This window comes from Urocitellus parryii, chromosome 7 (genome assembly GCF_045843805.1).
Source record: "Urocitellus parryii isolate mUroPar1 chromosome 7, mUroPar1.hap1, whole genome shotgun sequence".
Lineage (NCBI taxonomy): Eukaryota > Metazoa > Chordata > Mammalia > Rodentia > Sciuridae > Urocitellus > Urocitellus parryii.
In genome coordinates, this window is record NC_135537.1 from 80,959,957 (window position 1) to 80,976,011 (window position 16,055).

The 16,055-nt window shown below is 35.1% G+C and overlaps 1 protein-coding gene across 1 annotated transcript in view; it reads left to right on the forward strand.

Annotated features, from left to right (window-relative positions):
- The window catches only part of Prkdc (protein kinase, DNA-activated, catalytic subunit), a 169,529-nt gene that overhangs the window by 114,618 nt on the left and 38,856 nt on the right, over window positions 1-16,055 (forward strand). Inside the window, exons 62-67 of the mRNA XM_077800450.1 lie at window positions 1,955-2,134; window positions 10,545-10,750; window positions 12,779-12,917; window positions 13,871-14,047; window positions 14,655-14,879; window positions 15,829-15,937. Coding sequence (XP_077656576.1) covers window positions 1,955-2,134; window positions 10,545-10,750; window positions 12,779-12,917; window positions 13,871-14,047; window positions 14,655-14,879; window positions 15,829-15,937 — 1,036 coding nt within the window. The remainder of the gene's footprint in view (window positions 1-1,954; window positions 2,135-10,544; window positions 10,751-12,778; window positions 12,918-13,870; window positions 14,048-14,654; window positions 14,880-15,828; window positions 15,938-16,055) is intronic.

Sequence of the window (16,055 nt, forward strand, 5' to 3'; positions counted from 1 at the left end):
CTTAATGGTGTACTTGGTTTAAAAACTGTTCCAAGTCCCATCTCTGCCATTTCTTAGTTTTAGGACTTCTTTTCCCATGAGAAGACTCTGACTTAGGGTTATCAAGAATGGGGCTCTAAACTGAACATGCATGCCCGTTCAGGTCAGTTAATGCTCTGAGCCACAGGATCTCCATCTGTAAATTCAGAATAAAATCTGTTTTTATGGGTTAGAGATGTGACTCAGTGGTGGCCTAGCACACCTGAGGCCCTAGGTTTGATTCTTGTTTTTTTTTTTTTAACAAGAAAAGGAAGAAAAAGATGCTTTTCTTATCCAATAATTGTAGAATGAAATGATCATTGTAATCTTTAAAATGCTAAGCCAGTGAAATCATTGCTTATCCCAAATGCATTTTTAGGGGGACTAGGGAAGTAAGTTTATCAGTGGGATTGGTTTTCTCTGATAAATTAATAACAGAGGACTGTAAATCATTTTCTAAGTTATTAAGAAACAAAGTAAAGCTTTGTGAGGGGATGATACTTCCTAACTGAATTCTTATCCCCCAAAGGCATGATTTCCTTGACTTTTACTGAAATAATAATTTTAAAAATCAAAGAGTGTTTTGTTTTGTTGTGTTTGTTTGTGTGTGTGTGTGTGTGTGTGTGTGTAAAAACATTATGCTGGGCACCTAAATATAATGCATTACTTTTTTTAAAATATTATTTTGGTTGTACATGGACATAATACCTTTATTCTATTTATTTATCTATTTATTTTTTGTGTAGTACTGACCACCGAATCCAGTGACTCATACGTGCGAGGCAAATGCTTTGCCACTAAGCCACAATCCCAGCCCTAATGTCTTATTTTTTATTGTACTTAAATTTTCCAATTCTAATATTGATTATAATCATAGATTACATGTGTTTAGCCTATGAGCTTTTTATTTCATCTAAATAATTATGGATTGACAGGAATTTGTAAAAATGGTGTATCATTCACGTACCTTTCCCACACCTTCCCCTAGTGGAGACATCTTATGTGATTGTACTATAATATTAGTACTTAGATATTGATACTGATACAGCAGTGTTAACAGACTATAGGCCTTGTTCATGTCATTTCCCCTGCACTTTCACTTTTACAGGTGTGTGTTTGATCCTGTGTACAGATTCACATAACTCACTATAGTTCAGCCCTTTGTTATCATAAAGTGCCTTCAGCCTCACGTTAAATTCTCCCAATAATCTTACGACATTGTGATATACAGATGTAGATAAGTTAGTGAAGATTGAATAGTGTGATAAAGCCATTGATCTTTGTGGATGTGGGGCAAGGGAGAGACCCCTGTTTTTCTAAGGTCCACTATTTCTCAGTTCCTAGTTCCCTGGTGTCTCATAGCACTGCCTCTGTAGTGAGGTTGACACCTGCTCTTTGGTGTGCCCGGTCCATATGTGTTGTCTTGATGAGTCTTCACCTCAACTCCTTGAGGCTTGTTCATCAGCCCCAGTTTAATGATGAGTAATTGGGGTTCCAAAGTCAACTCAGATGCCTGTGTCATTCATGTTGATGAAGTTGGCCTTTAAATTAATCTCTTTAGGGCTGGAATTGTAGCTCAGTGGCTGAGTGCTTGCCTCACAAATGTGAGGCACTGGGTTCAATCCTCAGCACCACATATAAATGAATAAACAAAATAAGATATTGTGTCCCTGTATAACTAAAAATATTTTTAAGATAAAAGTAAAAAAAAATTAATCTCTTTAAGTCAAAGGTACATGGGCTCATAGCATATATAATCAGATATATTTGATTATATAAAGGAACGCTTTAATATGATACCAGCTTAAACTTTCCAAAGAAGTTAGGTATATAAGGGGATGTGTTTGCAGCAGTTTAATTTTCATGTAAAGCTCTGGTGAATCATAGCTTTTATACTTCAGACCCTAATTTGTCCTCAAATTTGAATTTTTTCTAGAGAGACCCAATAATTGCAAAACAGCTCTTTAGTAGCTTGTTTTCTGGGATTCTGAAAGAGATGGATAAATTTAAGACGATGTCTGAAAAAAACAACATCACTCAAAACTTGCTTCAAGACTTCAACCGTTTTCTTAATACCACTTTTTTTTCCTTTCCACCTTTTGTCTCTTGCATCCAGGTAAGTGTCTGCACAAGTTCTTTATAAAACACACATTGTCTGCCTTGACATTCATTGTATGGCTAATGTTATCATCATTTTGTTTCTCAAGGTGAAACTCTTGATAGAAACAAGGTATTTAACAGAGTAGAAGTATCATTTAGGTCACCTCAAATGGTCACATGTAATCTATTGCCTTTTTTCCCCTCAAAAAAAAAAAAAACCACTATCTTACATGACAGGATAATCTGAAATCAAACTTACATAAAAGTGTGTTTTTTTTTTTTGTAGTCAGCCAATCCCTTTAAACCTGCATTTTGTTTACTTCTTTTTCTTTATGTAGCATTTCACCAAATTCTCTCCTGTCTCCTGAGATATTGATTGAGCACATGCCTGGTAATGAAGAGGCAAAATTCCTGCCTTCAAAGAATCTGCTTTCTTGATTGCCAACAGGCAGTCTACAGAATAATATAGAACAGAAGTGTTAGGTAGCACTTAAGGAATGCAGAAGTAAAATTGCATCCTAGCACTTAAGTCATACAGAAGTGTTAATAGCTCCTTGACTAGGGTAGGTGTATATGCCCATATTTACCTGCAGGCAGTGGTTGGAGAAGTGCTTTCTAAGGTAACTGGTTTGGGCAGAGAACTTAACGTAGGTGTGTTTTCAGTTACTACTCAAATATTCTTAGCAAAAGATTATCTTCTTTCTTTCGGCAGCAGCAAGGTCTGGCCCTGCAGAGGATGTCAGATCCAATTATTCATTTCAGCTCTTCAGTACTCCTTACCCTCAAACCCCCTCAATAAAATTATTTGATCCCAAAACAAAACAAAAACAACAAAAGAAGGGATTATCTTCTCACATAGTAAATGTTTTGTGTGCCATCCCAAAAATGGATCATTATATCTTCCCTTATAGAAAATTTCTGATTCATTTTAGTATTTATTTATCTCATGACCTCCCTGAAATAATTAAATTTTTTAAAAAGTATATTGTTCATCAGTAGTATTAGTTTATAAAATAAACTGAGTTATAATTCTCTGAATTGAAGTACTCAGTTTTTCTGTTTTATTCTTTTTTGATATAGCATGAAAGTATAAAATAGCTTCTTTTTATAATTAGCTCTATTTCTCTTGGCTTACAGTTTACAGATAGAGTTCCTTCATTGTTTTTCTCTTATCCACCCTGTAGATAATAAAAATGTTTCAGTAATCATAAGGAGTTAGCCAGTATTTTATTTATTTATTTATTTATTCATTCATTCATTTATTTTTTTGTTGTATCTTTTATTTTTATTTGTTTATTTTTATGTAGTGCTAGTGATCGAACCCAGGGCCTTACATGTGCAAGGCAAGCACTCTACCACTGAGCTACAACCCCAGCCCTAGACAGTATTTTAAAATAAGTTTTTCTTTACATTGTATTCTTTTTTAAAAAAAAAAAATTAAATACTTTTTTAGTTGTAGATGGACACAATATCTATTTATTTTTACATGGTGCTGAGGATCTAACCCAGTGCCTCACACATTTGAGGCAAGCGCTCTACCACTGAGCTACCACCCTACCCCCCCCCCTTTTAAATTCTTTATTCTATTTGTTATATATGAGAGCAGAATGCATTACAATCATATTACACATATAGAGCACAATTTTCATATCTCTGGTTGTATGCAAAATATATTCACCCCATTCATATCTCTTCTTATAGGAACTTAGGGTAATGATGTCCATCTCATCCCACTATCTTTTTTACATTCCTTGCCTTCTTCTTTCCATTCCCTCTCCTTTGCCCTATCAAGAGTTTGTCTAATATTCCCATGCTCCCCTTTCCAACCCCACTATCAATCAGTCTCATTATCAGAGAAAATATCTTAGCATTATCTTCTCCAACTCCATCCATTTACCTGCAAATGCCATGATTTTATTCTCTTTTATTGCTGAGTGATATTCCATTGTGCATATATACCACATTTTCTTTAACCATTCATTTGCTGAGGGGCATCGAGGTTGGTTCTACAATTTAGGTATTGTGAATTATGCTGCAATAAACACTGATGTGGCTGTGTCCCTGTAGTAAGCTGTTTTTAAATCCTTTGGGTATAGACCGAGGAGTGGGATAGCTGGGTCTAAGGGTGGTTCCATTCCCAGATTTCCAAGGAATCTCCATACTGCTTTCCATATTGGCTGGACTGTTTTGCAGTCCAACTAGCAATGTATGAGTGAGCCTTTTTTCCCCACATCCTCTCCAACACTTATTGTTGTTTGTGTTCTTTTTTTTTAATATTTATTTTTTACTTTTAGGTGGACACAATATCTTTATTTTATGTGGTGCTGAGAATAGAACACAGTGCCTCACACATGCTAGGTGAGCACTGTACCTCTGAGCCACAATCCCAGCCCTTGTTTGTGTTCTTCCTAGCTCCATTTTGACTGGAGTGAGATGAAATCTTAGAGTAGTTTTGATTTGTATTTCTCTAATTGCTGGAGATGTTGAACATTTTTGCATATATTTGTTGATTGATTGTATATCACCTTCTGAGAAGTGTCTGTTCAATTCCTTGGCCCATTCATTGATTGAATTATTTGTGTTTTTGGTGTTTAGCTCTTTGAGTTCTTTATATAACCTAGAGATAAATGCTGTATCTGATGTGCAAGTGGTAAAAATTTGCTCCCAAGATGTAGGCTCTCTATTCACCTCACTGGTCATTTCTTTTGCTGAGAACAAGTTTAATTTGAATGCATCCCATTTATTAATTCTTGATTTTAATTCTTGTGCTATAGGAGTCTTATTAAGGAAGTAGGGGCCTAATCTGATATGATGGAGATTTGGGCCTCCTTTTTCTTCAGTTAGACACAAGGTCTCTGGTTTTAATTCCTAGGTCCTTGACCCACTTTGAGTTGAGTTTTGTGCATGGTGAGTGATAGGTGTTTAGTTTCATTTTGCTGCATATGTATTTCCAGTTTTCCCAGCACCATTTGTTGAAGAGGGTGTCTTTTCTCAAATGTTTGTTTTTGGTGCCTTTGTCTAATATAAGAAACTGTAATTATGTGAGTTAGTCTCTGTGTTCTCTATTCTGAACCATTGGTCTACTAGTCTATTTTGGTGCCAATACCATGCTGTTTTTGTTAATACTGCTCTGTAGTGTAGTTTAAGGCCTGGTATAGTGATGCCACCTGCTTCATTCTTCCTGCTAAGGATTGTTTTAGCTATTCTGGGTCTCTTATTTTTCCAGATGAATTTCATGATTGCTTTTTCATTTCTATGAGGAATGCCATTGGGATTTTGATCGGAATTGCATTAAATCTGTATAATGCCTTTGGTAGTATGGTCATTTTGACAATATTAATTTTGCCTATCCAAGAGCAAGGTAGATCTTTCCATCTTCTAAAGTCTAATTTCTTTCTTTAGCACTTTGTAGTTTTCATTGTAGAGGTCTTTCACCTCTTTTGTTAGGTTGATTCCCAAGTATTTTATTTTTTTTAAGACCATTGTAAATGGGGTAGTTTCCCTCTCAGAGAAATGCCTTTGATTTATGGATGTTGATTTTGTATCCTGCTACTTTGCTAGAAGTTTTCTGGTGGAATTTTTTTGGGTCTTCTAGGTATAGAATCATATCGTCGGCAAATAGTTCTAATTTGAGTTCTTCTTTTTCATCTGTATCCCTTTAATTTCTTTTGTATAATTGCTCTGGCTAGATTTTCAAGAACTATGTTAAATAGAAGTGGTGACAGAGGGCATACCTGTCTTGTTCCAGTTTTTAGAGGGAATGCTTTCATTTTTTCTCCATTTAGAATAATGTTGGCCTGGGACTTAGCGTGGAAAGCTTTTACAATGTTGAGATATGTTCCTGTTATCCCTAGTTTTTCTAGTGTTTTGAACATGAAGCGGTGCTGTATTTTGTTGAATGCTTTTTCTGTGTCTATTGAGATGATCATATGGTTCTTATCTTTAAGTCTATTGATGTGTTGAATTACATTTATTGATTTCTGTATGTTGAGCCAACCTTGCATCCCTGGGATGAATCCCACTTGATCGTGGTGAACTATCTTTTTGATATGTTTTTGTATTCGATTTGCCAGAATTTTATTGAGAATTTTTGCATCTATGTTCATTAGAGATATTGGTCTGAAGTTTTCTTTCTTTGATTTATTTGTCTTTGCCTGGTTTTGGAATCAGGGTGATATTGACCTCATAGAATGAGTTTGGAAGTGCTCCCTCTTTTTCTATTTCCTGAAATAAATTGAAGAGTATTGGTATCAGTTCTTCTTTCAAGGTCTTGTAGAACTCAGCTGTGTACCCGTCCAGTCCTGGGCTTTTCTTGGTTCCTTTTTTTTTTAGAAGTAGTTGGACACAATTTTGTTTATTTATTTTTATGTGGTGCTGAGGATGGAACCCAGGGCCTTGCACATGCTAAACAATTGCTCTACCTCTGAGACCCAATCCCAGCCCCAGTTGATAGACTTTTGATGGCATCTTCTATTTCATCACTTGAAATTGATATGTTTAAATTATGTATATCATTCTGATTCAATTTGGGCAAATCATAGGACTCCAGAAATTTGTCGGTGCCTTCAATATTTTCTATTTTATTGGAGTACAAGTTTTCAAAATAGTTTCTAATTATCTTCTCTATTTTTTTGTAGTGTCTGTTGTGATATTTCCTTTTTTATCACATATGTTAGTAATTTGAGTTCTCTCTCTCCTTCTCTTCATTACCATGGCTAAGAGTCTGTCAATTTTATTTATTTTTTCAAAGAACCAATTTTTTGTTTTGTCCATTTTTTCAAATTTTGTTTTTTGTTTCAATTTCATTGCTTTCAGTTCTGGTTTTAATTATTTCCTGTCGTCTACTGCTTTTGGTGTTGATTTGTTCTTCTTTTTCTAGAGCTTTGGGATGTAATATTGGGTCATTTATTTGTTGACTTTTTCTTCTTTTAAGGAATGAACTCCATGCAATGAACTTTCCTCTTAGAACTGCTTTCATAGTGTCCCAGAGATTTCTATATGTTGTATCTGTGTTCTCATTCACCTCTAAGAATTTTTTAATCTCCTCCCTGATGTCTTTTGCAACCCATTGTTCATTCAGTAGCATATTATTTAGCCTTAAGGTGTTGGAGTGGATTTTATTTTTTATTTTATCATTGATTTCTAATATTATTCCATTGTGATCTGATAGAATGCAGGTTAGTATCTCTACTTTTTTATATTTGCTAAAAGTTGCTTTGTGGCATAATATATAGTGTGTTTTAGAGAAGGATCCATGTGCTGCTGAGAAAAAAGTGTATTCTCTCATTGAAGGATGAAATATTCTATATGTGTCAGTTAAGTCTAAATTATTGATTGTATTATTGAGTTCTATAGTTTCTTTGTTCAGCTTTTGTTTGAAAGATCTATCCAATGGTGAAAGAGGTGTGTTAAAGTCACTCAGAATTATTGTGTTGTGGTCTATTTGACTCTTGATCTTGAGAAGAGTTTTTTTGATGAACATAGATGTGCCATGGTTTGGTGCTTATAAATTTATTGTTATTTCTTGTTGATAAATAAGCAGTATGAAATATCCTCTTTATCCCTTTTGATTAACTTTGGCTTGAAGTCTATTTGATATTAGGATGGAAACCCCTGTTTGTTTCCGCAGTCCATGTGAGTGGTAAGATTTTTCCCAACGTTTCACCTTCAGTCTGTGGATGTCTTTTCTTATGAGATCAGTCTCTTGAAGGCAGCATATTGTTGGGTCTTTTTTTTTTAATCCATCTGCCAGTCTATGTGTTTTGATTGGTAAGTTTAGGCCATTAACATTGGGGTTATTATTGAGACATGATTTGTATTCCCAGTCATTTTTGTTTATTTTTGTTATTTAACTTGATTTGGTTTTTCCTTTGATTAGTTTTTCCTTTAGTGCAATACCTCCCTTTGCTGATTTTCAGTGTTGTTTTTCATTTCTTCTTCATGGAATATTTTGCCTAGATGTTCTGTAGTATAGGCTTTCGAGTTGTAAATTCTTTTAACTTTTGTTTATCATGGAAGATTTTTACTTCATCATCAAATCTAAAGCTTAATTTTTCTGGATAGAAGATTCTTGATTGGAAAGTTTTTTTAAGATTCATGTGGTGCTGAAGATCGAAGCCTGTGCCTCATGCATGCCAGGCAAGTGCTCTATCTCTGAGCCCCAGCCCCAGCCTTCCCTTTACATTGTATTCCGAAGTGATTTTTTAAGTAATAATTTCTAGTTTTGACCTGAGATTTACTAAAAACCTGGCTTTTTCATAGCTCTTGAGGAAAGTTATTAGGCATAAATGAGTAAATAGCTTATAGAGCTTGCTGGTTGCCATCAGACATGGAACAAGCTTCATGCTTACACATCAGAGCCTACAGTTTGCAGTGTTTGCTATCATGACCTCCTTTTCAGGGACTTATATCTGAGAATGTAGTTTATTTTCTCTTCCCAGGTCATGCTCCGTATTTACAAAGGCTTTTGTTCTAGCAAATGACTAAACTAAAAGTTTACGTTTCTACAATTTATCTTTTGCTTAGCAACTTATTATTTATTAACCAAAATGACACTGTAGAGCTGAACAAATAGTTAATCTTCTTGAAAATAAACTTAAAGTAACTCATTTAAATTATGCATGCATTTACATATTCAGGAATGATAACCCAATAATAGTGATATATTCATTAAGCACATTTGCCCAGACTTATGTCATAAGGTTTATGCAATCATCGATAGCATTGTTCTTACTATACTTTTGGAAACTAGAAGATAAGTAATTATGGAATGAGGAGAATTAAGATGCTTTTATATCTAAGCTTCCCTTTTATATCTAAGCTTTGCTTTCCAAATTAGAATGGTGTTGTCACAAAATCTGATACATCAGCAAAGAAAAAACTTTTGCTGTTATTAATTAAGATAGGAATTTTATTTGGATTTTCTTTCTTACACCACTAGCTCATTTTTGTTTATTTAATTACTTAGGAGGATTTACATTTTTCCAGGATTCAGCTTGTGACCATACGGTGGCTAATATGTGTGGTACGGCTGTTAGGGGAGTGGGTTGGGCCAGTGCAAGTGTACAAGGGCCATATTTTCAAGGTATGTGCACAGGTGTCATGTGCATGAGACCCAGGTGCCTACATATAAGCTGTTCTTTTTTTTATTTTATTCTTTTTAGATATACATGACAGGTGGTATTTTGACATTTTACATACATGGAGTACATTAGGATCCCACTCTTAGTTGTACATAATGTGGAGTTTCACTGGTGGTATATTCATACATGAATATAAGGAAAGTTATGTTTAATTTATTCTACTGTCTTTTCTATTTTCCTCCTTTCATTCCCCTTTGTCTAATCCATTGAACTTCTATTCTTCCCTCCCCCATCCTGTTGTGTGTTAGCATCCACACATCAGAAAGAACATTTGGTTTTTTTGGGATTGGCTTTTGTCACTTAGTATGATAGTCTCCAGATTCATTTACTTACCTGCAAGAGTCATAAAGTCATCATTTTTTATAGATGAGTAATATTCCATCACATTTTATTGATCCATTCATCTGTTGAAGGGCACCTAGGTTGGTTCCATAGTTAAAGCTATTGTGAATTGAGCTCCTATGAACATTGATGTGGCTGTGTCACTACAGTATGTTGATTTTAAGTCCTTTGGGTGTATACCAAGGAGTGGGATAAGTGGGTCAAACTGTGGTTCCATTCCAAGTTTTCTGAGGAATCTTTGTACTGGTATCCAGGATGGTTGCACCAATTTGTAGCCCCACCAACAATGTATGAATGTACCTTTTCCCCAACATCCTTGCCAACACTTATTGTTACTTGTAACATACAGGCTGTTCTAATGAAAATGCTGACACGTGGTAACATGTTATTCTGTATATAGATTTTAAGTTTATATTTCTTTGTTTTGATGGTTATAGGACTCTTACATTGAGAGTTAAAAGTAAAGCTCACTATGATAATTCCTGAAATCCTCTGTAGCCCCAGAATGAAAAAATAATACACAAATGAATCACCCACTTTTTGTGATTGGATATGAAATCTTTGTCTTTTAGCTGTTCTTCTTAACAAGGCAGGCTAAGTATTCCTGGCAATTGCAATTGTTGGATATGTGTTTGGGGGTTGAAAATTGTATATATATGGATATGTATATACACACACATATTTTTTTAGTCTTCATATTTTGCCAGTGTTTTTCTAGCTTTAAATGAAGCCCTAGATGTAAAAACAAAAGGTCATTTCCTCTTTTTAGTGAATGGAACAAAGAAGGAAAATCTGTTAATAGAATTACACAGAGAAGCTTTTGGTGATATCACTACTTACGTCAAAACTTTCTTTTATGTTCAGTAAAGTGAATTAATCACTTGTGAAGATATGGTCCAAGTACCACAGGCTAAACAGCTACATGTGTTTATGGTTTCACAGGAAATCAGTTGCCAGCATGCAGACTTCCTGAGCCTGGACCCAGCCGCTGTCCGTGCTAGCTGCCTAGCCAGTCTACAGCAGCCTGGGGGTATCCGCCTTCTTGAGGAGGCACTGCTTCACCTAGCCCCTGCAGAGCCGCTCAGCAAGCGAAGTCGGGGCATGACCTGCCTCCCTCCTGACATCCTCCGATGGATGGAACTTGCTAAGTAAGCTCGTGAGGGGCAAATTGCAGAACAGTGAATCCAAACAAAATAATAGAAACAAACTTGTCTTCATTTTGTCAGAAAATGAATAAAGTTGATAGTAACACTTCTGTGAAAGTTTATAGAAAATTGTTCATGCTGAGTACCATTCTGTGAGTCAAGAACAGATGCCATGAGAAGGAATGTGTTGCTCAAAGAAAGAGAATATTAATTGAACTGGTTCATTTCTTTCAGTAGATAGTTTAGACTCCGTGTTATCCAAGTTTAGCTTCTTTTAGAGTGTGGCTATAAATAATAGTTCCTGGTATTTTATGTTTTTTCCAGCTTTGCTGAACATAATAAAGTTGCTTTTATTTTTTTCCATTAGGAGTCACAGTTTAATCCCAAATACTTTGTTATCTGAAAAAAATTCTATTTTGTAGGTTGTCATTGTGCATTCTACGTAATTCTTCCTTTACTGTGGTTTTATTGTGTGAAAGCCAGTGTCTAATTCTGAGAAGGATGTTAGGTCAAGGTTGAAATTAAACCTGAATTTATTTTTTTAAAGTGATTTTTGGGTCTTTATGGGAAAAGATAGTAAAAGTAAAGATACAGAATCCCTGTATTTTTTGTTATATAGTCACTTCTTATCTTAATTGAGCACCATCACTGTGTAAGGCACTGTGCCAGGAACTTAAGAGACTGTGCAATGGATTAGACATTGATCACAGACTCAAAAAACTAAGGATCCCAGAGGATGTGTATGTAAACACTTTTCTATGTAACTCACTATAACATGAAGTCGGAGGACATGGTGAGTACAGAAAGGGGAAGGATCCAGTGCAGGGCAATTCAGAGCCTCGGGCTAATGTGATTTTACCCCGTAGCTGTTTTATCCATTGCTTCAGAAGTATGAGTGAACAGTAAGTGACATCTTTAATATTTAGTATCTTCAAGGAGCAAAAAGCTCATAATGTGTATTTGCTGGGTAAATGGAGCATAGAATTTTTATGGACTTAAACTTTACACATTTGTTTCTAACTTTATTAAATACTTCCTCATTCTTTTATGTGTAGTATTTTTACATTTTTTGCAGACAGAGTATAATGAACATAATTTAATCCTCTCTTGCTGTCATGGTTCTCATTTTGACCATATTCTAGCGAACATAAAGCAGACACCTATAAACCAGGGTAGGATGTACATATGGATCTCTGTTGCTCTCCTCTTCTCCTCAATTCCTGACTGTAAGTTCTATTCTCCCACCCATCTGTCCACTCCTGTCTGATTTGTTGCTTTTGACCCTCTAGGATCAAGGCAATAAGAGAGTCATGTCTATTTAATTTTTAAATTTAAATTTGGAATCATTGGTTCATAAATTCTGCAGGGCTCTTTTGATGGAAATGCAAAATATTTAATACCAGAAGGGAATCAAAAGGCAGGAGAACCAATGAGGAAGTTGTCCTTGGCCAGCTGATCAAGCTAGGGATGACATTTTGGTTGAGACTTGAAGAAATTTCTGGAAGGAAGGAAACAAACTTAACACCAACTTGAGAATTTCATAAAGAGAAGAGGCTTGTTTGACAAAATAGAGTCAGACTTTCGTTAAGGTGAAGAGTTGAATGAATGCTCTAGTAAATATTATGACTATGATGAAGTACCTGTTTTTGGAATTGAGATGGTTCATAAAACATAGATTAAAATATCCCATTGGTAGGAGGAACATTATTGTTTATTTGTTTCTGAGATTTTTAGGACTAGACAAGAACTCCAAATATGTCACTCATCAAAATTTATTTAATGAAACAGTTCATACATTGTGGACTTGTGATATTTTTGGACTTCCTTTTAAATGCTTATTAGAATTACTTTGCCTACTGTATAATTAAAGTAGTAAAACCTAAGGGCACCTTCAAAACTTAAAATTTTCTATTAAAGTTTTATGTTTTCTTTAATGTATGGCATCTTGCTTTACTATCACTTCATAGTATGAAGAACTTTTAAAATATTGAGGTGTTCACCGATTTGGATGTGTTTTGGTTTGTTTTATAGACTATATCGATCAATTGGAGAATATGATGTCCTCCGGGCTATTTTTAGCAGTGAGATAGGAACAAAGCAAGTCACTCAGAATGCATTATTAGCAGAAGCCAGAAATGATTATTCTGAAGCTGCTAAACAGTATAATGAGGTAAAATCAATCTCTAGCCTTTATATCAGTTGCATTAACACTTTTGTTCTCTGTGTGAAAAATCTATTAGCTTTACCTTTATTCTTTAGGTTTTAGAATACTAACCAAGTATGGTTTCGTAATAACCACATATGAAATAAAAATTATTGTATCTCTTTTTGATGGTACTGGGGATTGAACCCAGGGTAACTTTAGAATTGAACTATATCCCTAAACTGTACAATGTTGTTTCTGTATCTGATATGATTTTACAATTCCTACTTGGGAATTGTTTTTCTTCAGAAAGTAAAAAAATGTTACAAAGGAGTGAAGAAGAATTTGGGACAGTGATTTACGTTTTGAATTCCCAGTGGTTATTCAAATACAGATACTAAGTTCAGGATCTGTGGTCTGAGGTTGTTTTTGTTTTTGTTTGTAGACTGGGTATTGTACGCAATGGTGCTTTATCACTGAACTGCATCCCTAGCCCCTTTTATTTTTTATTTTGAGACAGAGTCTTGCTAAGTTTCCCAGGCTGATCCTCCCGCCTCAGCCTCCTGAGTACCTGATTACAGGCATGTTCCAGGTTTTAAAGTCCTCCGTAATTTCTGCAAATGTCCTTTATTTTGAATCTAAGGACTTAAATGGTAAATAACCCACAGTCCTGATTTAATTCAAATTGTGGATCATTAAAAGTCTTCATTTCTTACTAATTGGTTTCACTCTTAGCTTTCTCAGAGAAATGAATCCTTCTTGATTAGGGCTTTTATATTCATTTATTACTATAAGATAGCTTTTTAAAATTTATTTTTCCATTCACTGTTACTCTGAATATTCTCCCTTTTTCTCACTTTGCCATAAATCTGAAAATGGTTGTATTCAGTGTGAATGTTAATAGTACCTCCTTTTTAACATGTTTCTTTCTTTTTTTTTTTCCTGCTTTGTAAAATAATCTGTTACCATTTTCCTGCTAGGCTCTCAATAGACAAGAGTGGGAGGACGGTGAGCCCACGGAGGCTGAGAAGGACTTCTGGGAACTGGCCTCCCTGGACTGTTACAGCCATCTCTCTGAGTGGAAATCACTTGAGTACTGTTCTACTGTCTGTGTAGACAGTGATCTAAGCAAAATGTGGAGTGAACCACTTTATCAGGTTGGGTATAATTATTTTTGGATTGGTGAAATAAATATTTTAGATGACCAGGTGTTTTATAGTTAATAAGATTGTTTAGAAATTTTCCTGAACAGGGTAGTAGTTGTGGAGCATTTGGACATTTATATGACTTGACTCCCCTGACAAACTCCATACTGTTGTTAAATCTCACATCACTTTAGCTAAACCTTTTCCAATAAATGGGATATATTTTAAGATAAATATCAGCATCTTTGGTATCCTCACATGGGAGAATGTTTCCTCTTGTCTCTGTGTTCTGCATCACTGGCCACACAGAGGAGGCGGCCTGTGGTCACTCTTGCACCATCACTGCTTTTATGGTACTGTATGTTACTTGATGTGTGTGAACCGTAAGATTGTCTTCCAGTTAAAAGTAGATGCCATTTTCTGTAGAGGATGTTGCTATATATTGCATGGTTACAAAACAAGGCATTTTAGGTGAACTTGTTCTTAGTTTTAGATTTGGACATCACACATCATCACTTTGAATCTTGACCCATAAAATCACTGCTAAAAATTTTACAGAAATGACAGACATATTCAAAATGGCTTTCTGCAGTTACAAATAGATTCTTATGCCCCTCAGGAGATGTTTCTACCATACATGATCCGCAGCAAGCTGAAGCTCCTGCTTCGAGGTGAGGGCAACCAGTCCCTGCTGACATTCATGGATGAGGCCATGCACCAGGAACTGCAGCAAGCTTTCATCGAGCTGCAGTACAGTCAGGAACTGAGTCTCCTTTACATCTTGCAAGATGATTTTGATAGGGCCAAATATTATGTTGAAAACGGCATTCAGATTTTTATGCAGGTAATATAAATATATCTATCTGAACTATGCCATTTGTATAATAGTTTCAAAAGTTAATAAACTCATAAAAAATGACCAAAATTCTTTTATAATGTATACCGCCCAGTTCCTTCATCTTTCTAGTCTTCAGTTTCTTATAGTGTTCTCCATTTGTCCTTTGACTTAATATCTTTTTAAATATTTTTTCCCATTTATTTTTATTTTTTAATTTTATATGTGGCACCGAGGATCGAACCCAGGGCCTCGCACGAGCCTACCGCTGAGCCACAACCCCAGCCTCCTTTTTCCCCATTTTTAAGAAAGTTCCACTTATTGTTTTTTCCTTAGTTTTTATCTTTCTCACAACGTTAAAGAACTTTCAAGGTAGACTTTTCTTGGTGGAGTAACTGTGGGAGTTTGGTTACTTTGTTCATTTTCTACTGCTACTTCTTCCTTCTTGTGTTTCTGAGACTTTTTCACAACTCACAGTTGTGAACTATTTCATTTGTGAGACAGTTGTCTACTTATAACAGAGTCTTTCAACAACATTTAGCACATGTGAGGTCCTAGGTTCAATTTCCCAGCACTAGGGGATAAAAAGATTAAAAAAAAATTAAACAAAAAAAATTTATTTGGCTGGGGGTATAGCTCCATGGTAGAGCATGTGTTCAGTGTTCTTAACACGAAAAAGAAAAAGCAAAAACAACTGGTAAAAATATAGACAGCCTGGTTATATTGATTTTATTGGTTTTGTTTAATCAAAATGTGATTAAAAACCTAAATTGCAATAGAAAAAAAATTAAACCATTTGTTAATTGTGTCTGACCTCATTGTTAAACACTCTGGGACACACTGGGTGACTAGTGTATTTATAGGACAGTTTCTATATTTCACATTTCAGAGGACTGTATTAGAAGTTGTAAGTGATAAACTCATGTATGACAATGGTAAATGCCTTTTTTTTCCCTAGAATTATTCTAGTATTGATGTCCTCTTACACAGAAGTAGACTCACCAAGTTACAGTCTGTACAAGCTTTAACAGAAATCCAGGAGTTCATCAGTTTTATATCTAAACAAGGTAATTTTTTTAGCCTTTTTTTCCTTTTTCTAATTATGGAAGAGTTTGTTGTGGTTTTGTTTTTCTTAGTAGAAGTACATGTTTCTTACTACATTGGTTGGAGTTTGTTCTACATGTA